At 35.3% G+C, this 27,545-nt stretch overlaps 1 protein-coding gene across 1 annotated transcript in view; it reads left to right on the top strand.

The window, feature by feature from the left end:
* The window catches only part of HTR2C (5-hydroxytryptamine receptor 2C), a 347,792-nt gene that overhangs the window by 235,757 nt on the left and 84,490 nt on the right, over positions 1-27,545 (top strand). The window contains exon 5 of the mRNA XM_027534545.1: positions 17,882-18,082. Within this exon, the coding sequence (XP_027390346.1) occupies positions 17,882-18,082 (201 nt within the window). The remainder of the gene's footprint in view (positions 1-17,881; positions 18,083-27,545) is intronic.

Here is a 27,545-nt window from a genome sequence, read left to right as displayed (position 1 = left end):
AGGGAAAGCCTGAACACAGCAAAGACACCCAGCACAGCCAAAAACAAATAAGATAAATAAATTTTAAAAATTCAAAAAAATAATAAAAATGAACTTATTTATAAAACAGAAACAGACTTACAGATATCAAAAACAAACTTATGGCTACCAAAGGGGAAACATGGTGGGGGGATAAATCAGGAACTTGGGATTAGCATACACACACCATTATATATAAGATAGATGACCAACAAAGACCTACTGTGTAGCACAGAGAACCCTACTTAATATTTTGTGGTAAAATATACGAGAAATAGTCTGAAAAAGAATGAATATACATATATGCATAGCTTAATCACTTTGCTGTACACCTGAAATTAAAACATTGTAAATCAACTATACTCCAATAAATTTTTTTAAATTTTATTTTATTTAACTTTACAATATTGTATTGGTTTTGCCATATATCAAAATGAATCTGCCACAGATATACATGTGTTCCCCATCCTGAACCCTCCTCCTTCCTCCCTCCCCATACCATCCCTCTGGGTCATTTTTTTTTTAAATGTAAAACAGACTGGGATAAAAGAATTGCAGTAAGGAACAAACATAAGAAAAATTATAAGATAAAGCAATGATTGATATAAACTATTTGAGACAATTATGTTAAAATACTCTATTATAAAATATACCTATAGTTTTATTTATAAGAATAGTATATAATGCATCCCCTAGATACTGGGTAATTAATATGGATATCATGTTTCCATATTCTCGTTTATACTTCTATTCAAAATCACCATTTCCATTCTCTGTATTAATAATACGATCTGTGTGAAAAATTTTTTACAAATTCTAAACTATATAAGATTATAAAACTTTAAGATGTGTTAATAACACAGAAACTACAGGTGAATCTCAGTCTTTATTCCTTCCAAAATTCTCTCTTCATTAAAAGCAACAAGAAATTTTATAAAAACTGTCAGAACCAACTAATTTGGGACTCTGGAAGTTACCTAAAAGCTCAAAGCAAGCCAGGGAGTGCTTATTCAAGAAAAATGACTGAATTTTATTAAGAACAGCAGTCTCTGTAGCATTTTATCTTGCCTAATTTCATGACCCCTCTCAGGCTCCAGGGTAGCCTTGAAAACCAAGAGCCTGCAATCTCAGTGCAAACTAGCAGCCTGATACCTACCAGAGTGCAACAGAGTTAGCAAACTCCTTCAGAGTCTCATTTCCAGACAGTTGTCATTGTTTGACATGTCTGGTGAGTCCCTGGAAGAATTACCACCAACTCTTCTAATACTTTTTCAAAAACTAAAAAAAAGAGGAATTCTTTCCTACTCTTTTTATGAGACTGATATTATCCTGATACCAAAACCAGACAAATATAGCACAAGAAAAAAAAAAAGAAACTATAGATCAACAACTTGTATGAATATAGATGCAGATACCCTCAACAAAATACTAGCAAACTGAATCCAGCAAGATATGAAAAAGGTTGGACACCAAGAAAATGGGTATAATCCCAGAAATGCAAAATTGGGGAAGTGTTCTCAGGTGGAACCGTGGATCTGTCTCTTGCTTCAACAGTGTTTGGACAGAAGGGACCCAGGGACACCCCCCTTTTCCAGCTGCCAACAACCCTCCAACCTTTTTTCCAGTTGTAACCTCTGGAACCAGCCACTCAGCCATCCTCAGCCTCTGGACTAGCCAACACCGTATTTTGAGCTTAACTCCTTAAGACCAAACAACCATGATTCCTCAGAATTATTTCACTGAGATGGAGGCTGCCATCAACCACAGGGTCAACGGCATCTGGGTCCCCCTACACCTACCTCTCTATGGGCTTCTATTTCCACTGCCAGGATGTGGCTCTGGACAGTGTGGGCCACTTTTTCCGAGTTGGCCAAGAAGGAGCAGGGCCCCTAGCATCTCTTGAAGATGGAAAACCAGCACGGTGTCCCATGCCCTCTTCTAGGATGTGCAAAAGCCATCCCAAGATGAATGGGATAAAACTTTGGGCAATAAGGAAGCTGCCACAGCCCTGGAGAAGAACCTGAGCCAGGCCCTTGTGGACCTTCATGCCTTGGGTTCGGCCCCCACAGACCCCCTATCCCTGTGACTTCCTAGAGAGCTACTTCCTGTAGGAGCAGCTGATACTCATCAAGTAGATTACAACTACCTGATCAGCCCCATCCCCCCACCCCAACAGGCTGCTGGAGTAGTGGAGGACAGGGGGAAGGTGGGGAGCTGAGCCAATAGCTGAAACTCATCAAGTAGATGGCAACCACCTGACTAACCTCCACAGGTTGGCTGGTCCCCTGGTTGGGCTGGGCAAATATATCTTTGAAAGGTTCACCTTCCAGCACCACTAGGAGCCCAACGGTCTTTGAGGAGCCCTCTGGAGTCAGGGCTGCACCTGAAGCCCCTCTCTGCATCCACTGTGCAGCTTTTTAACCACCATGGAGCCTTGCCAAATCCTTGTACCAAATGGAAACAATAAAACTTTTGCAGCAAAAAAAAAAAAAAAAAAAAAAGCAAAATTGGTTCAACCTGAGAAAATCAATCAATATAATTCAGCTTATTAACAGAATAAAATTTAAAAAATAACCTCACTACCTTAATAGACTCAAAAAAGCATTCAACAAAATCCAACCCCCTTTTGTGATAAAAGAACAACCTAGAAATAGAAGGGAACTTCCTCAGCCTGATCAAGAACTTTGTGTAAAGTGAAGGATACATGTGTATGAGCTTGTGTTCACTTGAATTACAGGTCTTTGATTCCTATTGAAAATGGAGGATCTCAGTACCTAATGAAATGAAATTTCAAATGTTCAGATTCACCATGAAATTTTCTTAGTGACCTGAGTGAAATGTTGTTTAAATTTCCTTCTCTTGAGTACTAATGTCTTTCAAGAATCTAATTAGGATCCCCACTAACATGCTCATTTTATGCAGTTAAAGCAGAAATCTTTTTTGTGTACCTGGATTATTTTTTCAATTCCCAACCTGACCCTAATATAGAGAGAATTAGCTCTATCCCTGATAATGCCAAGCAGCAGCATTGAAGATAACACTAAATCATCTCCATCAATCCTCAACCACATCAGTTCCCCCTTCCTAGCTCTCAAGGTCAGGGGTTGACTAACTATATCCATGTGCCAAATTGTGCTGGCTACAGCTAATGATACATAAAGTTTTCTTGAACATAGTCATACCTATTCTTTCAAAGATCTCTGCTTTCACCCTGCCAAAGGAGAGCTGAGTAGTTACGAAGACTAAAATACATATTTAGTCCCTTACAGAAAATATTTGCCATTCTCTCCAGTTAAAATAAATAAATTTAAATTTTAAAAATGCCATTCAAAAATCCCAAGTTTTTGTTTGCTTTTTTGGTTTTGTTTCTCCTTTGGCTTTCTTCTCTCAATTGCTGCATGTGAAAAAAATGCCCTTTTACTCCATGTGTGCTTCTATTTTGCCCAGTTTAGTTTTTTATCTTATAATATTTCTCACTATACTATAAAATCATGAGAACAAATATAATGTTTGCCTTCTGTATCATTATCTCCATCTACCTATTATGTATTAAGAACTTAATATTTATTAAATACATATTTCAATGCCACATCAGTAAAACACCTTAAACTTATTTTGGAACAAGGGAGAGAATAAACCCGAAATTAATAAAATATACCAGTTCTCCTAAAATTCATTTCAACATATATCTACAATACTAACAATTCAAATAATCTGAGTAATTATTACTATGAAAAGAACATATCTGTTATACAATGTAGTAGTTACTTCATTACTTGGCTCCTGAAACACATTGTCACTGGTTTTATGTTTTTTAAAAGCAAACTTGTGAAATTTTAGGGAAATATTTTCAAATGGCAATATTTTCATTGTAAACCACATTTTAGTCATATATACATACACACACACACAGAGAGAGTTTGTCTTTATGAAATTGTATTTCAGTATTGTCAATATTGCTTTCTGGACCCCATTAAGAAGCTTTAGAAGGAGTTTCTGTTTTCTGTTAATTAAAATTTCACAGTAACTTTTAATCTACTTACATTTTCTGCAGAGTGAACCGTTTGAATAGAGAATAAGTAAAAACCAAAAAGCTTTAGTAAACCTTAGGATGTGGGGATGTTTGAAAATTGGGTGTATGAAAAGTACTGATTAAATATTGGTTTCAATCTGTGATATAAAAGAAGGGAGTTCATGGGGGCATTCAAGGTTAATACCTGGAGTTCACTTGAAGATGTATTTCTAAGCCTTGGGTATTCACTGCAAATAATCAAGATGATTACTAACTAGAGAGAGCAGATAATGAGTATGGGTTACAAGTTCACAAGCAGCAGTTACTAAGGTGCTTTAAATAAGGCTATAGATGGTGTCTTTTTGACCTAGCTACTTTGAGTGTTTTAAAACCATGATTCCTACTCAGGGCTTTAAGAAATCTGCCAAGTATCTGGCAGCATGTTGCCGATACTAATATCAGTAGCAGTTAATTCAGACTTGACTAGATATTTAGTAAATATTAACATATAAATGTAAGATAAAATAAATTGATTTTATAGATTTTGTGCTATATCTTTAGCTTAAATGTATTGTAGAAAATGTATCCCACCAAATAGTAAATTAAAGAGTAGCAACCAAATAAGTTAGAAACACTGACCTAAAAATTTCTGCTGCTGCTGCTGTTAAGTTGCTTCAGTCATGTACTACTCTGTGCAACCCCAGAGACGGCAGCCCACCAGGCTCCCCCGTCCCTGGGATTCTCCAAGAAAGAACACTGGAGTGGATTGCCATTTCCTTCTCCAATGCATGAAAGTGAAAAGTGAAGTCTCTCAGTCGTGTCCGACTCTTAGTGACCCCATGGACTGCAGCCTACCAGGCTCCTCCACTCATGGGATTCTCCAGGCAAGAGTACTGGAGTGGGGTGCCAGTGCCTTCTCCCAGTTAGGGATGAGTTATTCATTATTTGGAATCCTAATTGTTAATAAAAAGTGCATTTTAGTATTAGTGAATATGTTATAGAAATCTAAAGGTCTGTTATTAAAAATTTACTCGAACATTTTATGTTTACTTTGGTCTTTAGTGAACGTCAGAATGATGGAGTGGTCATGATACTTATCACTCAAGTATCTAAGAATTATCAAAATTTAATCCTGCTAGTATCATCAAGATGATAAATTATGAATACTTAATACATTTTAAAATATATTTTCCCCTATGATTTAGCAATCACCTTACATAAATGATACAAATAGGCTTTTCCTCCCTTTGGAATGTAAAGTACCATATTAGGGGTGAACTTAATGTATTAAAATGAAACCAAAACCAAAAAAAATCTAGAGGCATAAATTTAAGGCCACAACAATATCTTACTCCCTTATGCGCATTGTTTCTTTTTCTTCCACTACTGTGCTAGAGTGGTCCTTCCAGGTGTCTCAGTGGTAAAGAATCCTCCTGCCAATGTAGGCAGAAGATGCAGGAGATGGGGGTTCGATCCCTGGGTCAGGAAGATCCCCTGGAGGAGAATACTCCAGTATTCTTAGCCTAGAAAACCCCATGGACAGAGGAGCCTGATGGGCTACAGTCCTTGGGGTCACAAAGAATCAGACATGACTGAGAATGAAAAATACCTAATACTTACTCTACTAGAGTAGAGCCCATAATACAAATAACAAAAATTCTCATTAATGTATACTTGGTTAGGCAGAGAGCTCCAGGAAAATATTCATCATTTCTTCTTTGTCCTTCTCCCTTTCCCACCCAAGATACATGAAATTGTTGAGTCTTCCATTCTCTGGAAAAAATATCAACAGAGAAATGGAAATCTTTGCCATATTCCCCTAGGAAAAGACTTGAAGTCAACTCAAAAGTAACTAGCTCTATTGCTAATCATGTGGGAAACTCCAGGGTAGATGGGTTAAAGGACTATTTCAGGGGAGCAAGTCCAGGATGTTTTTTAAAAGATATTAAACATCATATTGAACCTTTCAGGTGTTAGGTGCTGGTGAAACTGAAGATTCATGAATTTTTACAGGTATAAAAGTTCTCAGAGCTGAGAGGCTTGAGATAGGATAGTACATAAAGCAAAATTTGTTCAGCTAAAAGAATGAGGCTGACAGAATCTGTCTTTAGCTAAGTTTATTTATTTCAGAGTGTGGTGATCAGATTGCATAGCCGTGGAGCAGTGAGTCTCAGGATGTTGCTTCTAGACCTATGCTTTCTGCAAATAACTTATGATACATACAAGATAGTTAATTTCAACTGGGATAATCTTGGATAACTGGAATAAGTATATGTAGCCCAACTAGGGTCTTCGAGGAATAGAATTGCTTCTACTGTAGTATAAGAAGTCTACGTTTATATTATTTAGAATGGATTATATAATTCAGAGGTTTATGTTATTTATTTCATGAAGGTTGACAGAATTGGGAGCAGAATTGGAGAGTGTTTGTAACCCATGATATATCTTGGCACCCATGTCAAGAGAATTTTATCTTTTAATTTGATAGAAAATTATATTGTTAGAGATACTAGGCTTAAGTTTGAGTATGAGGTGGGTTATCAGTTACCAGCCTTCTAGATCATTTAGGCTATTAGTAGTCATAGCCAGTTTACCAGGAACAGATGACCAGTTTGGAAGAGGTCTTCCTGAAATGATTCACACAAAGATGCATCAAGTTACAAGCCCTTCGACAGAAACTGAAACTTCATGATGCAGTAGCTAACCTTCACATGGGCGGGGAGGTTGAACATCCTGCATAGTGCTGCCAGGAAATCCCTATTTTATACTAAGGGGGGGTTGGCTGGTTGCATATGTAGGATGTCCCATCTCCCCACCCACATCATCAGGACATATACCAGAAACATCACTCTTCCTCACTGAAGAAGCATAAAATCTATGTGCCAAGGAAGTACAGATGCTGAACTACATTGCTAGAGAGGCATTCTGACAGATCTTCGTTAGGGGATAGAGTACTGTGTTCTATGACCTTGGCTTGTAAGAGACAGTGGTGTTTGAGTGGATCTGTAAGCCCGGGGTCAATAGGAAATCATTGAACATATTAGCCTGCAGATGAAGGCTTCCCTGATGGCTCAGTGAGTAAAGAATCTGCCTGCAGTGCAGGAGATACAGGAGACAAGTGTTTGACCCCTGGGCCAGGAAAAATCCGCTGGAGAAGAAAATGGCAACTCACTCCAGTATTCTTGCCTGGAAAGTCCCATGGACAGAGGAGCCTGGCAGGATACAGTCCATGGGGTCACAAAGAGTCAGACATGACTTACTGATAGAGAAGGGCCTGCAAAGTTGCCAGCAACTCTACAGCATACGGGTAATACTTCCAGAATTGCAGCTCCTCCTCTCAGCACTACCAAGTTAGTGGAGTTTTAATAGTTGGACAAATTTACTTAGGGTCAATTTACTCAGAGTAGATAGAAGGAGAGAGAATTTATTTTCTACTGCAGAAAGAAGCAAAGGTTATAGCCTAAAAGGCAGCCCAGAATTTCATGTCTGGGTGTCAAGGTAAAATTTTTTTAAATGTCTGAATTTCAGAAGCAAAAGAAGATCCAGTAATTCTAAATCAAGTTCAAGTAGGTGGAAACACAGTCTAGGATCAGATAAGAATCAAGTTGCAAGGGGGTGGGTGTGATTACAAGGGAGAAAGTTTGTGGCATTCCCTGAAAGCATTTAAAAGAAATAATTAATGTAAGATGCAGAATGCAATGATATCCAGGGTATTCTGTCAAGAGCAAAGTGGTAGGAAACATCAAGAATGTGCTGAGTCCTCAAAAACATGGGATCAGGAATAAAATAGTAAAGCAAAATTCAGCCAATCATATGGGCTAGACCCTTCTACTTCTGGATTCCATAAGGAGGATAATTTCAGAATTTTTTTTTAAAAAGTCCATATATTTATTGAATTTATTTATTTAATAAAATATATTTAAATGGAATAAATATAGCTTTATTAAAATTACATTGTTATACTTAATTTCTCAATTTTCTCCATGCACCTGTGTATGGAAATTACTGATCTATAAGAGATGTTGCTGACAGTCAATTCTGTCAATACCATCAACTTGAGTGACAGCCTAGGATTCCATTAAGTTTTCCAGACTTTAAGTTAGGGTGGAACTGTTCCCTAACTTAAAAGACTGGCCATCTAAAAAGACTTTGGGGTTCTAAAAAGGCTTTATTCAGATGAATTCAAATCTAGGTTAAGTTTCCAATAAACTGTCCTGGTTTTGGCAGTCTTCACAGAGTGCAAGTGAGCCAATGTTAGGCTGAGGAAAAGGCTGACTCAGATTTGGGGATTTAGAAAACTTGTATCCTTCTTTTGTTGTTTTCATTTTTTCTCAGGAGCACAGTCTCCACTGAGATTCTTGCCTCAGCGCATTGCTCAGAAAATTTGTGATTTCATATCTAAGGACACCAAAACCCTACAAAATTTATGGGCAAATCATTCTTCATTTTTTTTTAATTGGAGGGAAATTGCTTTACAATGTTTTGATGGTTTCTGCTGTACAACAACACAAATCAGCTATAATTATACCTATATCCCCTCCCTCTTGAGCCTCCTTACCCTTCCTGCATCCCATCCCTCTAGGTCATCACAGAGTGCCAGGCTGGGCTCCTTTTTTTATATAGCAACTTCTCATCAGCTATCTATTTTACACATGGTAGTGCTGTGCTGCTTTCTCCATTGGTCCCATCCTCTATTCCCCCACTGTGTCCACAAGTCCATTCTCTCCATCTGCGTCTCCATGCCTTCCCTGAAAATAAATACCATTTTCCAATATTCCATATATATGCATTTATATATTTGTTTATAATTATAATCCCCTTATAACTGTTTGTGGAGTCTACAGAGATATTTCTTCTTTCATCACTGATATTGGTACTTTGTGTCTTCTACTTTTATTTATTCCTCAATCTGACTAGAATTTTATCAATTTTATAAAATCTTTTCAAACAACCAACATTTCATTTCATTTGATCTCATTGAATTTCCTCAATTTCATTAATTTCTGCTTTTGTAATTATTACCTCATTTCTTCTGATACTTTGGATTTAATTTTTACCCTTCTTTGTCCATTTAATATAGAAGCATAGATCATGGATTTTAGATTTTTTTTTCCTTTCTAAAATAAATCATTAATGTTAGAAATTCCCCTCTGAGTACTGCTTTAACACCATCACACAAATTTTCACGCTTTATTTTAATTTTCATTTAGTTCAAATTATTTTCTGATATAATTTGTCTTCCTTTTTGAAACATGGATTGTGGGGAACTGTGTTGTTTAATTGACAGATACTTTGTCTTTTTCAAGGTATCTTTTTGTTACTGGTTTTTAGGTTTATTCTGTTGTGGTCAGAGAATTATACATTGTATAGTATCAATTATATTAATTTCTTAAGATTTAATTTATTGTGTTTCTTCCCATGAACTCTTGCAAAGAATGTGTATATATCATTGTTGCATGGAGTGTTCTGCAAAAGTCAATTTGTTGTAGTTTGTTCTTAATGCTGTTCAGTTCTTTCATACCATTAGTAATTTTCTGTTTGCTTGTTATATCAATTACTGAGGAAAAGATGTTGAAATCTCAAAGTATAATTGTGATTGTACTTTTTTCCCACTAAGGAGTGCACTCTTTATTTATAGAGCTATAAAGAAATGTTGTTACTAATTACTGTAAATGCCAGGACTGTGGTTAATTTGTGGAGGTGAAGAGTTTACAATTCAGTCGGACCACACGGAAGGGCTTCTAAGGTGGCTGGAAAAGTGCTATTTACTTTTTTGGTTATCCTTTTAACCATTTTCAAGCATATATTTCAGTAACATTATGTATATTTACACTATTGTGAAGCCATCACCACTATCCATTTCCAGAATTCATCATTTCAAATTGAAACTCTGAACTCATTAAACAATAACTCCTCATACGCCCTTCCCCCAGCTTACCATTCTACTTTCTGTCTCCATGAATTTGACTATTTTAGGAACCTCATGTAAATGGAATTGTCCCTTTGTATCTGACTTATTTCACTAAGAATAATGTCTCTTAAGTCTCCTCCATGTTGTAGCATGTATCTTAATTTCATTCTTTTGAACATGAAATAATATTCCTTTGTACATATGTTTGTGTGTATGTGTAGCGATTGTACTTCTGATTTCTTTCTTTTCTATCTTTTTTTGCTTCATGAAATTTGAAGCTATGCTATTAGGTACATAAATATTTAGTATGGTTATATCCTCTTGAGGAATTGACACCCTTATCATTATAAAATGGTCTCTGTTATCCCTAATAACATGCTTTGATCTGAAATTTACTTTGTCTACTATTAATATATAACCCCAGCATTCTTTTGATTAGTATTTTCAGAGTTTATCTCTTTACATTCTCTTACTATATACCTATCTACATTAAATTTAAACTTGTAGGTTTCTTATAGACAGTATATAGTATTTTTATACTTTGTTAATCCAACATGGCTAGTTCTTTAAATTGATACAAATTACACCTTATATCATTTACATTTAATGCAATTATTAATTTGTTTGGAATTATGTCTACTATTTTATCATTTTCTATTTTTCCCTTCTCTTTTTAATTACTTTTTTTCTCTTCTGAATTATTTGGTGGGTCCTGCATTTTATTTTAGTATTCCATTTTCATTGATATATTGATTTTTTGCTATATTCTTTGCACAGATTTTAATGATTGTGTTTAGATTAAAATATACATAGCTAATCTGTCATAATTTCCTAGTAATTAATGTTTTATTCACTTCAAGTGAATATAAAAATCTTACAACCATATAGGCTCCTTAAGCCTTTGCCTTTTTGTTTTAATTATAATATGGAATTTACCTATATACATTGAGAACCTTCCCAGATGATGTAATAATTTTTGTTTTTGACAGTCACATATCTTTTAAAAACCTAAGAAAAGAAAAATAATTTATTTTCCCAGATTGTTTACCATTTCTGTTGTTCCTCATTTATTCTTAAAGTTTATAAGTTTTCTTTCTTTCTGAAGAACATCATTAAATTTGTTTAAAGTAAGTCTCCTGGAAATCAATTTCTTAGTTTCCTTTCCTAAGAAAATCTTTTTATTTCACATTCATTTTCTGAAGATAGTTTCACTGGATATAAAATTCCAAATTGTGATTATACCTTCTGGTCTCTCATGAAAAAGTCATTTTTCTCAGCTGCTTCAAGAATTGTTTTCTGTATCTTTTTTTTTTTCACCAGATTATGATGTATCTAGGCATGATTTTCTTTGGTTTAACCATTTGGGTTTTGAAGAACTTTGTAAATTTGTAAATTTATTTTTCATCAAATATGAAACTTTTTAGCCCATTATTTTTTCACATGGTTTTCTCCTGTACCAATATCTCCTCTCTCAAGATTTCCAAGGCAAAAATATTGGGTGTGTTCCCATAGTTGTCGTCCCATAGTTTCTACTGTGCGCATTTATTTTTAATTTTTTTCTCATTCTTGTTCATTTGGATAATTCCTATTGATCTACATTCAGTTTTAATGACTCTTCATCTATCATATCCATTCTTCTATTGAGCCCACCCAGTGATTTTTTTTTTCAGCTCTAAACTCTTCATTTGTTTCTTTTTCATAAGTACTACTTCTTATTTGTGAAGTTCTCTTCTGTTAATTTCAAGAATATCCACCCCTCCTTCATTGAGTATGGCTATGGTAGTTGCTTTAAAGTCTCTGTAAAGTCTCTGCCCTGTCCAATTTTTAAATTTAATGTACTTGAAATGTATTTAATGCATTACTGTTTATATTTGTTCTTGGTTTTTGTAAGTTATCAAATTTAAGGGGGAATTCTATTTATCTCTATATAATTAAAGTTTTAATTAGGAATGGCTCCTGTATTTTATAGCATTTTATAAAGATATTCTTAAGAATAAAGCTCATAAACTTTCTTTACAAATGTTAACATAAGAGACTATATTGGCAGATTTTTGTGATATTAAATTATCATTACATTCTTGAACTAAATTTTGTTTTACTGTGATGTTTTACTCATTTTACTCTTTGCTGGGTTATATTTGTGACTATTTTGTTTGTAATTTCGATTCTATATCAGTGAGTGCTATTTGTCTCTAGTCTCATTTTTTCAGTATTTTGTAAGTTTTGATACTGACACTGTATTATTTTATGAAATGAACTGAAGAAATGTTTAAACTTTTTTATGTTTGTTCATCTTTTCATATATGTTAACTTAAAGACATCAATTATAACTTCTCATTTCCATTTTAGCTGTGGGATTATTTTACAGTCCAACATTCCACATCTCTTAATCATATTATCAGAATATTAGAAAATTGGTATTTTATCTGTGGTGGGGTTATGATCTGCAGGGTAGGGATATTCCTTTATACAAGTAACAAATATTTATTGTACCAAGCAAATGTTATCTCCAACATTTCATAGGAATAAATCCCTTTTATTTTTTCATTTCAACAAATGAACTGAAATTCTACAGTGTCTATTATTCAGTCTTTGCCATTATTGTCAATATTGGTGGTGATGCCTGTGAGTTTTGGTTTCTAATCTTGTAATCTGATATAATCTTTGATGTAATCTTTGAATGAATAAATGAGTGAATATAGGAAAATGTCTTATGAAACACTGTGCAATTTTTGCCTCTGAAAACAAGATTTTATCTCTTTTGACTCACTGATCTCCCTCATGGAAATTATGTTATATGGCCTTTTTGCTATGCAACTTCCAACAAACTTTTCACATATTTCTTCTCAGAAATTTATCTAAAGAAAATACACTTTAATTCCATTGAGACAACTTGAAAAATCCATTTGTCTTCTTACAAAGACAAACAGAAACTAAATTTTCACTGAAATTCTAAATATTTTGAATTAAAATGTCTGTAGTTAAATCCAGGAAAAATATTTTTGATAAAAACCTTAGGGAATAATTATAATCAGACAAGTTTGAGAAAACTTGGCTTGCATAAATTCAGAGAAAGTTTTTTGCAATTACTTTTGATAATGAAGTTAATCTAGAAATCAATAATTTAACTCATTCTGATATTTCTATTTTTGGGATAGTTTTTACTTTAGGTGCTTGTTCATTCCCTTTGTTTTTGGATTTTGCTGTCTTATAGGTTTGGAAGTAGACTTCTTGAAAAACCTGCACAAGAAATATTGTCCTGTATTGTAAAAAACAATTGTATTTATTATTTAATAAATACTGTATGGTGAGAAGTACCTTTGTGTTTGGGGGAAAAAAATGTCATATTTGGAGCAAAATTCTGTAGACTTGAACAATTCTGAGACTTTGAGACACATTTTCCTCACACTGTAGGGTAATAGAGTTGACACTACAGCTGTATGGAGTAGAACTAAAAATGAAGTACCGAACTAACACTGTTAACACTGTGCTTGGTATAAGATACTGTATAATAGCTATTGTCATTTTTGCCATTATTAAATATGCAATTGCTGAGAACTGAGAACTGACTAGATAGTGGATCTGCAGAGTGGATATGCACCCTACTAGATAGTGGATCTGCAGAGTGGATATGCACCCTACTGAGAATGTATATTGGCATATGATGAAGTTGGGGCTTCCCTGATAGCTCAGCTGATAAAGAATCCACCTGCAATGCAAGAATCCTGATTTGATTCCTGAGTTGGGAAGGCCCTCTGGAGAAGGGATAGGCTACCCACTCCAGTATTCTTGGGCTTCCCTGGTGGCTCAGACAGTAAAGAATCAACCTGCAACATAAGAGACCTGGGCTCAGTCCCTGGGTTGGGAAGATCCCCTGGAAGAGATCATGGAAACCCATTCCAGTATTCTTGCCAGGAGAATCCCCATGGGCAGAGAAGCCTTGAGGATTAACTCCATGGGGTCCCAAAGAGTCGGGCATGACTGAGTAACTAAGCACAGCACAGCATGATGAAGTTGGATTTAGGGTGATGTTATAATCTGTTGAGGGGGATATATTTGTTTACAAATTTAATAAATATTTATTGAGTACCTGCTTTGTGCCATGCATTGACCTATGTATCATGAATTAAATAGTAGAAAAATAAAACACAGAGAACAACATTGACCTAATGCATCTTATATTCCAGTGGTTTTAGCAACAAAATTCTCTACATAATGCAGTCAGGTGATACTTGTGTATTTGAAACAAAATTGGAAAAGTAATTTCTGGCATCACTGACTCAATGGACAACAGTTTGAGTAAAATCCAGGAGTTGGTGATGGACAAGGAGGCCTGGCATGCTGCAGTCCATGGGGTCACAAAGAGTTGGACACGACTGAGCGACTGAACTGAACTGAACTGCATTTCTGCAAATGAAACAGGTTGAGAATACACAAACTCTCAATACAATCAACTTCTGGGTGGATACAACAGAAATGAACATTCATCAATATTTTGTTTAGAATAATTCTTAATAATGTCTCTGATTTCTTTGTTTTGCTCCTTGAATTCCAGTGGTTGTTAGTTACACTTCTGGTATTGCCAGTGGAAAATGAAAGTGAAAGTCTCTCAGTCGTGTCTGACTCTTTGCAACCCCATGGACTATACAGTTCATGGAATTCTCTAGGCCACAATACTGGAGTAGGTAGCCTTTCCTTCTCCAGGGGATCTTCCCAACCCAGGGATTGTACCCATGTCTCCCGCATTGAGGTGGATTCTTTACCAGCTGAGCCAAAAGGGAAGCCCAAGAATACTGTAGTGGGTAGCCTATCCCTTCTCCAGAGGATCTTCCCAACCCAGGAATTGAGCCAGGGTCTCCTGCATTGCGGGCAGATTCTTTACCAACTGAGCTATCAGGCAAGCCCATCAACTCTAAACACAATACAAAAACAACTCTAAACACAATACAAAAACAACTCTAAACATACTGGAGAAAAACCTAAAACAAAGATTCTGGGGTTTCTTAAGACTTGGAAGAAGTGAACAACACTGGCTGAGTTTACAAATTTCATGACTTATTAGCCAAAGTGGAAGATGCAGTCTATGCCAGGTAAAATACTAAACTTCCCAAAAATCTGTAGTTTTAGTAGCTCAGAGGAACTGAAGACAGAATTTGAGGAAATCTCAAAACTAAAAGTTGAGGGAAAATCTAGGAAAGGATAGAGATGGAGCGAACCACAGATTCTTCTCTGGGGAACCATAAACTCTGCTTAAATCTCTAGCTGACCTCTGAACCATGCATGTCTAGGGGGAGAAAAATCTAAATTCCTGAGTTGCCACATTATGAAGTTCAAAATATTCAAGTTTCATCAAAGGTAAGAAGAACGCAAAGAAACTAGAAAGTATGACTCCTTCATAGTAAAAAAAAAAAAAAGAAAATGATACTGAGGAAGCCTAGGCATTAAACTTAAATAGACAAAGGCTTTAAATCAACTCTCAAAATGCTCATATATCCAAAGGAAATCATGGACAAAGAACCAAAGGAAATAAGGAAAATGTCATGTCAACAAAGAATAGCAATAAAGGAATATAAATTATAGGAAAAAATCAAATAGATATTTGGAGGATGAAAAATGCAAAAACTGAAGTTAAAAATTTACTAGACTGATTCAACTGCAGAACTGAGCAAAAAGAAGGAAAAATTGAAGAACTTTGAGACAGATCAATTGAGCTCATCCAGTGTGAGAAGAAAGAGAATAGATGAAGGAAAATGAACAGCACCCTAGAGACACGTGAGACACTATCAAGTTTACTAACACATGCATAATGACAGTGCCAGAAGAGGAGGAGAAGGCGGAAAACACACAGAAAGAAATTTAAGGAACTATTGGCCAAAATTTTTCACACTTTGAGGAAAGATATGAATCTATATGTATAAGAAGTTCAATGAACTCTGTAAACATATATTATTTCAAGGGGTCCACACCAAGACATTATGGTCAAAATTATACAGGATCTTTAACAAGATTAATAATGGATTTCTCTTTAGAAACCATGGGGGCCAGAAGGCTATGAGATTGCAGATTTAAAGCATGCAACAACAACAAAAATTCTGTCAACCAAGAATTCTGTATATGGCAAAACTATAAACTCTACTTCAAAAAATGGAGAAATTGAGATTCAAGGCACAGTAAAGTCAACAAAGTTGATAAACCTTCAACTAGAAATACTATGAAAAAAAGAGAGAAGACACAAATTTCTAAAATTAAAAATGAAAGTGGTGAGGGGCATTATGACTGAACTTAGAGAAATTAAAAGAATTATAAAATAATAAGCGAACAATTGTACTCCAACAAACCACATAACCTAAACTAAATGAACAAATTCCTAGAAACATGCAAACTACTAAAAGTGTCTCAAGAAGAAATAAAGACTCTGATAACAAGTAAAGACATTTTATCAATAATCAAAAAACCTGCCAGCAAGACAAGTTCTGGACCAGATGGCTCCACTGGAAAATTTTATCAATCATTTAAAGAAGAATTAACACCAGTATTTTTCAAACTCCTACAAAATAAAAGATGAGGGAACAATTGTAACTCATTCTATGAGATCAGCATTATCCAGATACTAAATTCAGATTACAAGAAAAGATAAGTATAGACCAATGTCACTTTTGAATATAGATGCAAAAAATCCTCAACAAAATAAAAGCAAACTAAATTTGGCATCATATTATACATCATAACCAAGTGTGACTTATCCCAGGAATGAAAGATGGCTCAGCATATAAAAGTCAATTAACGTAATACATCACATTAATACAATAAAGGTAAGAGAAGCACAGGATCATCTCTACTGATAGAGAAAAGGTATTTAGCAAAACCCATCACTCTTTCATGATAAAAACATGCAACAAACTAGGTATAAAAGGAATCTTCCTCAACACGAAAAAGGGCATTTATGAAAAACCCACAGTTAACATCTGGCTCAATAATGAAAGAATGAAAGATTACACTTTAAGATCAGGAAAAAGACAAGACATCTGCTTTAACTACTTACACTTAACATTGCACTGGAAATTCTATCTAGAGAAATCAAACAAGAAAGAAAATAAAAGGCAGAGGAAAACTGGAAAAGAAAAAATAAAATTACCACTTTTCACAGATGACATGATCTTTCATATGGAATATCCTAAAGAACCCACACATAAAAATATAGATCTAATAAATGAATTCAGCAAAGTTGGAGGATACAAGATTAATACATGAAAATTAATTATAGTTCTATACAGGAGAAATGAGAAAATCATAAATGAAATTGAGAGAACAATTCCATTTATAAGAGCATCCAAAAAAAAAAAAAAATCTCAACTGATAAAAGCATCATTGATAGAAAAGAATGAAGTACTGATAGAAGCTACAAAATGGAAGAACCTTAAAAATACTGTGCTAAGTGAAAGAAGTAAGACACAAAATGTTGCCTACTGTATGATTCTGGTTATATGAAATACCCAGATTAGCTAAATTCAAGAGATAAAAAGCAAATAAGAAATTTTCAGGGGCTGGGGAGGGGGACGGGTAGGAGGGTGAAAAATGGGAAAATGGAGAGTGACTGCTTAATGGGTAGAAGTTTCCTTTTGCAATGATGAAATGTTTTAGAACTAGAAAGAGGAGATGGTTACATGATGATGTGAATGCACTAAATGCTTCAGGATTGCACAATTTTAAATGATTAATTTTATAATATGTAAGTTTTACCTCAATAAAAAATAATATATGTAACACTGAATGCATTATTGTTATTGTCATCATTGTCATCATCATTACTATGGAAAAACAATGCATACCAAATTTCACTTCCTTTTAAAAATTTAGATTATGAGAAAAAATAGACTAAAACTATAGTCAGTATAATTTGCATAACATGTTCTTCTTGTCTTCTCTCTGTTCTCTTTCAGATTATGTCTGGCCACTACCTAGATATTTGTGCCCCGTCTGGATTTCTTTAGATGTTTTATTTTCTACAGCGTCCATCATGCACCTCTGCGCTATTTCGCTGGATCGGTATGTAGCAATACGTAATCCTATTGAGCATAGCCGTTTCAATTCACGGACTAAGGCCATCATGAAGATTGCTATTGTTTGGGCAATTTCTTTAGGTAATTAACTTTCTTGGCCAGTAGAATTGCAGCGGCTATGCTCAATACTTTCGGATTATGTACTGTGAACAACGTACAGACGTCGACTGGTAACATTTGCGTTTAATCGGGATTCTTCTAGTTAATGATTATTCTTAACCTATTTATCTGATATTTAGGTTAACAATAATGAAAGAAATGTAAAGCATATGAATATGCAAAAGTAAAGTTCACATTTATGCTGCTAAATTATTTTGTGAGTCAAAGTGCCAATGAATTCTGCAACACAGACACATACCTGTGAGATATTTAAAATGATTTGAAGATGACAAAAATATATGGCAAAGTTTAAATTTTTAAAATAGAGCATTTAAATCTTGGAAAAGATCAATCTATCCCAGAATATTAATCCTAGCATTTTTATTCTAACTCTGTATCTTCAGTAGAAAATTTTATACTGCAATACAAATCTTCACAAAGTAAACATGTCTAAATTTATACTGTTAATCTATGTAAAATATACTATTTACCCCATATTTTTTAATGTATCCTTGAATTCTGGTTATACAAAAAGAAAAACATCTATTGGTTTCTTTGAAGATTTGGGGGAGGTGGAAGGGATAGAAATGATCTTATTGCTTATATTTTAAATTTGCATACCTTCAGTTCAGTCAGTCAGTTCAGTCACTCAGTCATGTCTGACTCTTTGCAACCCAATGGACTGTAGCACACCAGGCCTCCCTGTCCATCACCAACTCCTGGAGTTTACTCAAACTCATGTCCATTTAGTCGGTGATGTCATCCAACCATCTCATCCTCTGTCATCCCCTTCTCTCACCTTCAATCTTTCCCAGCATCAGGGTCTTTTTCAATGAGTCAGTTCTTCACATCAAGTGGCCAAAGTATTGGAATTTCAACTTCAATATCAGTCCTTCTGATTATTATTCAGGATTAATTTCCTTTAGGATTGACTGGCTGGATCTCCTTGCAATCCAAGTGACTCCAAGAGTTTTCTCCAACACCACAGTTCAACAGCATCAGTTCAGTTCAGTTCAGTTCAGTCGCTCAGTCGTGTCCAACTCTTTGCGACCCCATGAATTGCAGCACACCAGGCCTCCCTGTCCATCACCAACACCTGGAGTTCACCCAGACTCACGTCCATCGAGTCAGTGACGCCATCCAGCCATCTCATCCTCTACCATCCCCCTTCTCCTCCTGCCCCCAATCCCTCCCACCATCAGAGTCTTTTCCAGTGAGTCAACTCTTCGCATGAGGTGGCCAAAGTACTGGAGTTTCAGCTTTAGCATCATTCCTTCCAAAGAAATCCCAGGGCTGATCTCCTTCAGAATGGACTGGTTGGATTTCCTTGCAGTCCAAGGGGCTCTCAAGAGTCTTCTCCAACACCACAGTTCAAAAGCATCAATTCTTCGGCGCTCAGCCTTCTTCACAGTCCAACTCTCACATCCATACATGACCACAGGAAAAACCATAGCCTTGACTAGATGGACCTTTGTTGGCAAAGTAATGTCTCTGCTTTTGAATATGCTTTCTAGGTTGGTCATAACTTTCCTTCAAAGGAGTAAGCATCTTTTAATTTCATGGCTGCAGTCACCATCTGCAGTGATTTTGGAGCCCAAAAAGATAAAGTCTGACACTGTTTCCACTGTTTCCCCATCTATTTTCCATGAAGTGATGGGACTAGATGCCATGATCTTCGTTTTCTGAATGTTGAGCTTTAAGCCAGCTTTTTCACTCTCCACTTTCACTTTCATCAAGAGGCTTTTTAGTTCCTCTTCACTTTCTGCCATAAGCTTCTAATAATTACAAAAGTATTAACTTCCAACAATTACAGCCTGTGTAATTTAGACAGATTCTTGTGCTAAAGACAACAAAAATATGGAAAAAAATTATAAGCATTGAGAAGATAATAAAATAGTGAGACATCCAGAAAGACAGAGATCCAGAAAAATGAGTATGACTTTTGGGTCGTGTCTGCTAATGAAGCATTTGCAAACCTGAAGATGTGATAAAAAGGTTGAGAAGCTCATTCTAATCTCATGAGCCTGGCAGGGGTCAATCAACTTGAGCTTATTTTTGGATCCCAAAGGCCTGTACACTAGAAATACAGATGAAGCAGAGTTAAACAACCATTGACATGGAGTTCAGGCTTCATTCAAGTCACCTATGTAACCAAAAAAATATTGAGCCTGAAAATTGGAATAAAGTGATTTCATATTTTTGACCTTTCTAATTTTCTTGATAGAAGCAAAAAAAAAAAAATTATCCTAGGTTTGAAATTATTTCTTTCAATTATTTTTAATTCCTGTAACTGAAATACAATGATAAACAGGCACATGAAGAAACAAGACAACATGAACCATATCAGTTCAATTCAGTTGCTCAGTCGTGTCAGACTCTTTGCGACCCCATGGACTGCAGCATGCCAGGCTTCCCTGTCCATCCCCAACTCCCAGAACTTGCTCAAACTCATGTCCATTGGGTTGGGGATGCCATTCAACCATTTTATCCTCTGTTGTCCCCTTCTCCTCTTGCCTTCAATCTTTCCCAGCATCAGGGTCTTTTCCAATGAGTCAGTTTTTCATCAGGAGGCCAAAGTATTGGAGTTTCAGCTTCAACATCAGTCCTTCATTGGAAGGATTCAATGGAAAAGAAGAAATAAGACAACATGAAGAAAACAAGACAGTGTGTTTTGTTTGTAGTGTGCACATGGAAATTAGCTCTTCCCTGGTAGCTCAGCTGGTAAAGAATCTGCCTGCAATGCATGAGACCCTGGTTCAATTCCTGAGTTGGGAAGATCCCCTGGAGAAAGTATAGGCTACCCACTCCAGTGTTCTTGGGCTTCCCTGGTGGCTCAGATGGTGAAGAATTTGCCTGCAATGTGGGAGACCTGGACTTGACTCTTGGGTTGGGAAGATCCCCTGGAGGAGGACATGGCAACCCACTCCATTATTCCTCCCTGGTGACTTCCCATGGACAGAGGATCCTGGCAGGCTATAGTCCACAGGGTCGCAAAGAGTCAGACACAACTGAGTGGCTAAACACAGCACAGCACATGAAAATTATAAGCTAAACTTAAATATTTCAGCAAGAAACTGCAAACTATAAAGCATGACATTTAAGATACAATCAATAAACAATGAGAAAATGTGGAACTTAAGCACTGACATGAAAACTTTAGAACTCAAAGGCAGATTAGACAAGAGAAAGCATTACTGGATGAGAAGACTAAGAGAGCATTACTGGATGTCAGTTACAGGAAACTGTGATGAATGAAGCAAGGAAAATTGGAAGATTATAAAAGAGAAAATAAGAAGATACAGTATAAAATTAGAAGAGTTCCACAAGGTGAGAAAAGAATGGTAGGAAAACAAGATTTGAAGAAATAATGGCTTTTCAAATTGATGAAAGACATGGATACTCACATTTAAAGAGCTCAACAAGTCTCAAGCAGAATGAATAAAAAGCAGTCCACATTTAGAGCCTTCATAGTGACATTGCAGAAAAAGAGAAAATATAAACCTTAAAGAAAAAAAAGATCAAGTTTAGTTCAATAAAGCAATGATAAGATGGATGAATGCCTTCTCAACAACATTGAGAACTACCATTCAACACTACCTTCAACACTACCATTCAAATGGTAGTGTCAATATATGTATAACTGATATATGTATAACTGAGTCCCTTCACTAATCGTCTGAAATTATCACATTATTAATCAGCTATATCCCAATACAAAATAAAGTTTTTAAAAAGTGAATGCTAAATTAGAATCATATATTCAGCAAAATTATAGAATCACTCAAGAATCAAAGTGAAATAAAGACATTATCAGACAAGCAAAAACTAAGAGAACATGACAAAAGCAAACTCTTAATTAACAAAATAATAAAGGATATCTTTAAACAAAGGAAAATGGCCACAAATGGAAGGCTGGAGATGCAGGAAGTGACTAAATGCAATGCAAATGGTAAATGTGAAGTTAAACATAAACATTGACTTATAAAACAATAATGATAATTTTTATAGACTCAGCATATTAATGAAACCAAAATTCACAAAACAATAGCATATAAGAACAGAGGGTTGAAAGTAAACTTTTTCATTGTCTAGGAGAAAAATAAAAATGATATTTAATATTAAGCTTTGATAACTAAGTATAACATGTCCATTCAAAGGTAATCACTAATAGAAAAGAAATGTTTAACTTCCAAATTTATAGAAAAATATTAGAGAATAATATAATAAATCCAAACGGAGGCAATAAAATATTAAAAGAAAGGAAATACAAATCAGGTGGCAAAATATAGAAACATGTACTAAGATGGCAGAATTAAAACCAAATATATCCGTAGTTATATTCATTGTAAATGGAAGTAAATATTCTAAGACTCTCAGGCAAGAGTTGAAAAAATAATCTATGTGTTTGTTTATAAGAAGCATATACAAATTACAAGGAAAGTAAAGGATTAAAAAGGTACCCCACAAAAGCACTAACCAATGGAAAGACCGTGTAGCTATGTTAACAATTTACCAGGATATATTTTTCAGCAAAAAATAATAATTTTAAAGAACAGTTACTTCATAATGATGAAGGATTTAATTCACTTGAAAGACACAGCATAATAAACATGTATATGTGTAATAATATGGCCTCAACATTACTAAGTCAAAAATGGACAGAATTGTAAAGACAGACAAATCTGCAATCATGGTATAAGATTTTAACACACTCTTTTCAGTGATTGTATGAGGACAATGAAAAAAGCTGAACTCATTGACAAGTGAAAAATACATTTTTATGTTATTTTCAAGAAATATTTCTCAAAATTGACCATATATTTGACCATAAATTAATTCTCAATAAATTTCAAGTGTTGTAATCATAAAGTGATTCAAATTAAAATGAAATAGAAATGTTTACCAAAAGGTAAATAGAAAAATCTACATATATTTGTAAATTAGGAAATTATTTCCCAATAAGCTTTAACCCAATGGACTTAGAATCCACTGATGATTCATCTCTGAACCATTTATTATTATGTGATGGTAGACTGATAATTTTTCTCACTTTATTATTCTTTCTTCCTTTATTAGTTGGCATACTCTACGGAAGGATTTTCTTGCCCACTTTGTTATTCATTGATTTGTATTGGTAAAGACTCCTGAATTCTTTTGTAATCAATATAACTTAATTCATTCTTTTTTTTTTTTTATTTTATTTTTTAACTTAAAATATTGTATTGGTTTTGCCATATATCAACATGAATCCACCACAGGTATACACATGTTCCCCATCCTGAACCCTCCTGCCTGCTCCCTCCCCGTACCATCCCTCTGGGTCGTCCCAGTGCACCAGCCCCAAGCATCCTGTATTGTTCATCGAACCTGGACTGGCAACTCGTTTCATATATGATATTATTCATGTTTCAATACCATTCTCCCAAATCATCCCACCCTCTCCCTCTCCCACAGAGTCCACAAGACTGTTCTATACATCAGTGTCTCTTTTGCTGTCTCGTATACAGGGTTATTGTTATCATCTTTCTAAATTCCATATATATATGTGTTAGTATACTGCGTTGGTGTTTTTCTTTCTGGCTTACTTCACTCTGTATAATAGGCTCCAGTTTCATCCACCTCATTAGAACTGATTCAAATGTATTCTTTTTAATGGCTGAGTAATACTCCATTGTGTATATGTACCACTGCTTTCTTATCCATTCATCTGCTGATGGACATCTAGGTTGTTTCCATGTCCTGGCTATTGTAAACAGTGCTGCGATGAACATTGGGGTACATGTGTCTCTTTCAATTCTGGTTTCCTCACTGTGTATGCCCAGCAGTGGGATTGCTGGGTCATAAGGCAGTTCTATTTCCAGTCTTTTAAGGAATCTCCACACTGTTCTCCATAGTGGCCTGTACTAGTTTGCATTCCCACCAAAGTGTAAGAGGGTTCCCTTTTCTCCACACCCTCTCCAGCATTTATTGCTTGTAGATTTTTGGATCACAGCCATTCTGACTGGAGTGAAATGGTACCTCATTGTGGTTTTGATTTGCATTTCTCTGATAATGAGTGATGTTGAGCATCTTTTCATGTGTTTGTTAGCCATCTGTATGTCTTCTTTGGAGAAATGTCTATTAAGTTCTTTGACCCATTTTTTGATTGGGTCGTTTATTTTTCTGGAATTGAGCTGTAGGAGTTGCTTGTATATTTTTGGGATTAGTTGTTTGTCAGTTGCTTCATTTGCTATTATTTTCGCCCATTCTGAAGGCTGTCTTTTCACCTTGCTTATAGTTTCCTTTGTTGTGCAGAAGCTTTTAAGTTTAATTAGGTCCCATTTGTTTACTTTTGCTTTTATTTCAAATATTCTGGGAGGTGGGTCATAGAGAATCCTGCTGTGATGTACGTCAGAGAGTGTTTTGCCTATGTTCTCCTCTAGGAGTTTTATAATTTCTGGTCTTATGTTTAGATCTTTAATCCATTTTGAGTTTATTTTTGTGTATGGTGTTAGAAAGTGGTCTAGTTTCATTCTTTTACAAGTGGTTGACCAGATTTCCTAGCACCACTTGTTAAAGAGATTGTCTTTAATCCATTGTATATTCTTGCCTCCTTTGTCAAAGATAACGTGTCCATAGGTGTGTGGATTTATCTCTGGGCTTTCTATTTTGTTCCACTGATCTATATTTCTGTCTTTATGCCAGTACCATACTGTCTTGATGACTGTGGCTTTGTAGTAGAGCCTGAAGTCAGGCAGGTTGATTCCTCCAGTTCCATTCTTCTTTCTCAAGATTGCTTTGGCTATTCGAGGTTTTTTGTATTTCCATACAAATTGTGAAATTATTTGTTCTAGTTCTGTGAAGAATACCGTTGGTAGCTTGATAGGGATTGCATTGAATCTATAAATTGCTTTGGGTAGTATACTCATTTTCACTATATTGATTCTTCCGATCCATGAACATGGTATATTTCTCCATCTATTAGTGTCCTCTTTGATTTCTTTCACCAGTGTTTTATAGTTTTCTATATATAGGTCTTTAGTTTCTTTAGGTAGATATATTCCTAAATATTTTATTCTTTTTGTTGCAATGGTGAATGGAATTGTTTCCTTAATTTATCTTTCTATTTTCTCATTACTTATGTATAGGAATGCAAGGGATTTCTATGTGTTAATTTTTTATATCCTGCAACTTTACTATATTCATTGATTAGCTCTAGTAATTTTCTGGTAGAGTCTTTAGAGTTTTCTATGTAGAGGATCATGTCATCTGCAAATAGTGAGTGTTTTACTTCTTCTTTTCCAATTTGGATTCCTTTTATTTATTTATTTTTCTGCTCTGATTGCTGTGGCCCAAACTTCCAAAACTATGTTGAATAGTAGTGGTGAAAGTGGGCACCCTTGTCTTGTTCCTGACTTTAGGGGAAATGCTTTCAATTTTTCACCATCGAAGATAATGTTTGCTGTGGGTTTGTCATCTATAGCTTTTATTATGTTGAGGTATATTCCTTCTATTCCTGCTTTCTGGAGAGTTCTTATCATAAATGGATGTTGAATTGTGTCAAAGGGTTTCTCTGCATCTATTGAGATAGTCATATGTCTTTTATTTTTCAATTTGCTAATGAGGTGTATTACATTGATTGCTTTGCAGATATTGAAGAATCCTTGCTTCCCTGGGATAAAGCCCACTTGGTCATGGTGTATGATCTTTTTAATGTGTTGTTGGATTCTCGTTGCTAGAATTTTGTTAAGGGTTTTTGCATCTATGTTCATCAGTGATATTGGCCTGTAGTTTTCTTTTTTGGTGGCATCTTTTTCAGATTTTGGTATTAGGGTGATGGTGGCCTCATAGAATGAGTTTGGAAGTTTACCTTCCTCTGCAATTTTCTGGAAGAGTTTGAGTAGGATAGGTGTTAGCTCTTCTCTACATTTTTGGTAGAATTCAGCTGTGAAGCCATCTGGACCTGGGCTTTTGTTTGCTGGAAGATTTCTGATTACAGTTTCAATTTCCATGCTTGTGATGGGTCTGTTAAGATTTTCTATTTCTTCCTGGTACAGTTTTGGAAAGTTGTACTTTTCTAAGAATTTGTCCATTTCTTCCACATTGTCCATTTTATTGGCATATAATTGCTGATGGTAGTCTCTTATGATCGTCTGTATTTCTGTGTTGTCTGTTGTGATCTCTCCATTTCATTTCTAATTTTATTGATTTGATTTTTCTCCCTTTGTTTCTTGATGAGTCTGGCTAATGGTTTGTCAATTTTATTTATCCTTTCAAAGAACCAGCTTTTGGCTTTGTTGACTTTTGCTATGGTCTCTTTTGTTTCTTTTGCATTTATTTCTGCCCTAATTTTTAAGATTTTTTTCCTTCTACTAACCCTGGGGTTCTTCATTTCTTCCTTTTCTAGTTGCTTTAGGTGTAGAGTTAGGTTATTTATTTGACTTTTTTCTTATTTCTTGAGGTATGCCTGTATTACTATGAACTTTCCCCTTAGGACTGATTTTACAGTGTCCCACAGGTTTTGGGTTGTTTTGTTTTCATTTTCATTCGTTTCTATGCAAATTTTGATTTCTTTTTTGATTTCTTCTGTGATTTGTCGGTTATTCAGCAGCGTGTTGTTCAGCCTCCATATGCTGGAATTTTTAATATTTTTTCTCCTGTAATTGAGATCTCATCTTACTGCATTGTGGTCAGAAAAGATGCTTGGAATGATTTCAATTGTTTTGAATTTACCAAGGCTAGATTTATGGCCCAGGATGTGATCTATCCTGGAGAAGGTTCCGTGTGCACTTGAAAAAAAGTGAAATTCTTTGTTTTGGGGTGAAATGTCCTATAGATATCAATTAGGTCTAACTGGTCTATTATATTCTTTAAAGTCTGTGTTTCCTTATTAATTTTCTGTTTGGTTGATCTATCCATAGATATGAGTGGGATATTAAAGTCTCCCACTATTACTGTGTTATTGTTAATTTCCCCCTTCATACTTGTTAGCATTTGTCTTACATATCACGGTGCTCCTATGTTAGGTGCATATATATTTATAATTGTTATATCTTCTTCTTGGATTGATCCTTTGATCATTATGTAGTGACCCTCTTTGTCTCTTTTCACAGCCTTTGTTTTAAAGTCTATTTTATCTGATATGAGTATTCCTACTCCTGCTTTCTTTTGGTCTCTATTTGCATGGAAAATCTTTTTCCAGCCCTTCACTTTCAGTCTGTATGTATCCCCTGTTTTGAGGTGGGTCTCTTGTAGAAAACATATAACAGATCAGATCAGATCAGATAAGTCACTCATTCGTGTCCGACTCTTTGCGACCCCATGAATTGCAGCACACCAGGCCTCCCTGTCCAGTACCAACTCCTGGAGTTCACTCAAACTCATGCCCATCAGGTCAGTGATGCCATCCAGCCATCTCATCCTCTGTCGTCCCCTTCTCCTCTTGCCCCCAATCCCTCCCACTATC

This window comes from Bos indicus x Bos taurus, chromosome X, assembly GCF_003369695.1.
Source record: "Bos indicus x Bos taurus breed Angus x Brahman F1 hybrid chromosome X, Bos_hybrid_MaternalHap_v2.0, whole genome shotgun sequence".
NCBI lineage: Eukaryota > Metazoa > Chordata > Mammalia > Artiodactyla > Bovidae > Bos > Bos indicus x Bos taurus.
This window is presented reverse-complemented; position numbering and strand designations above follow the sequence as displayed.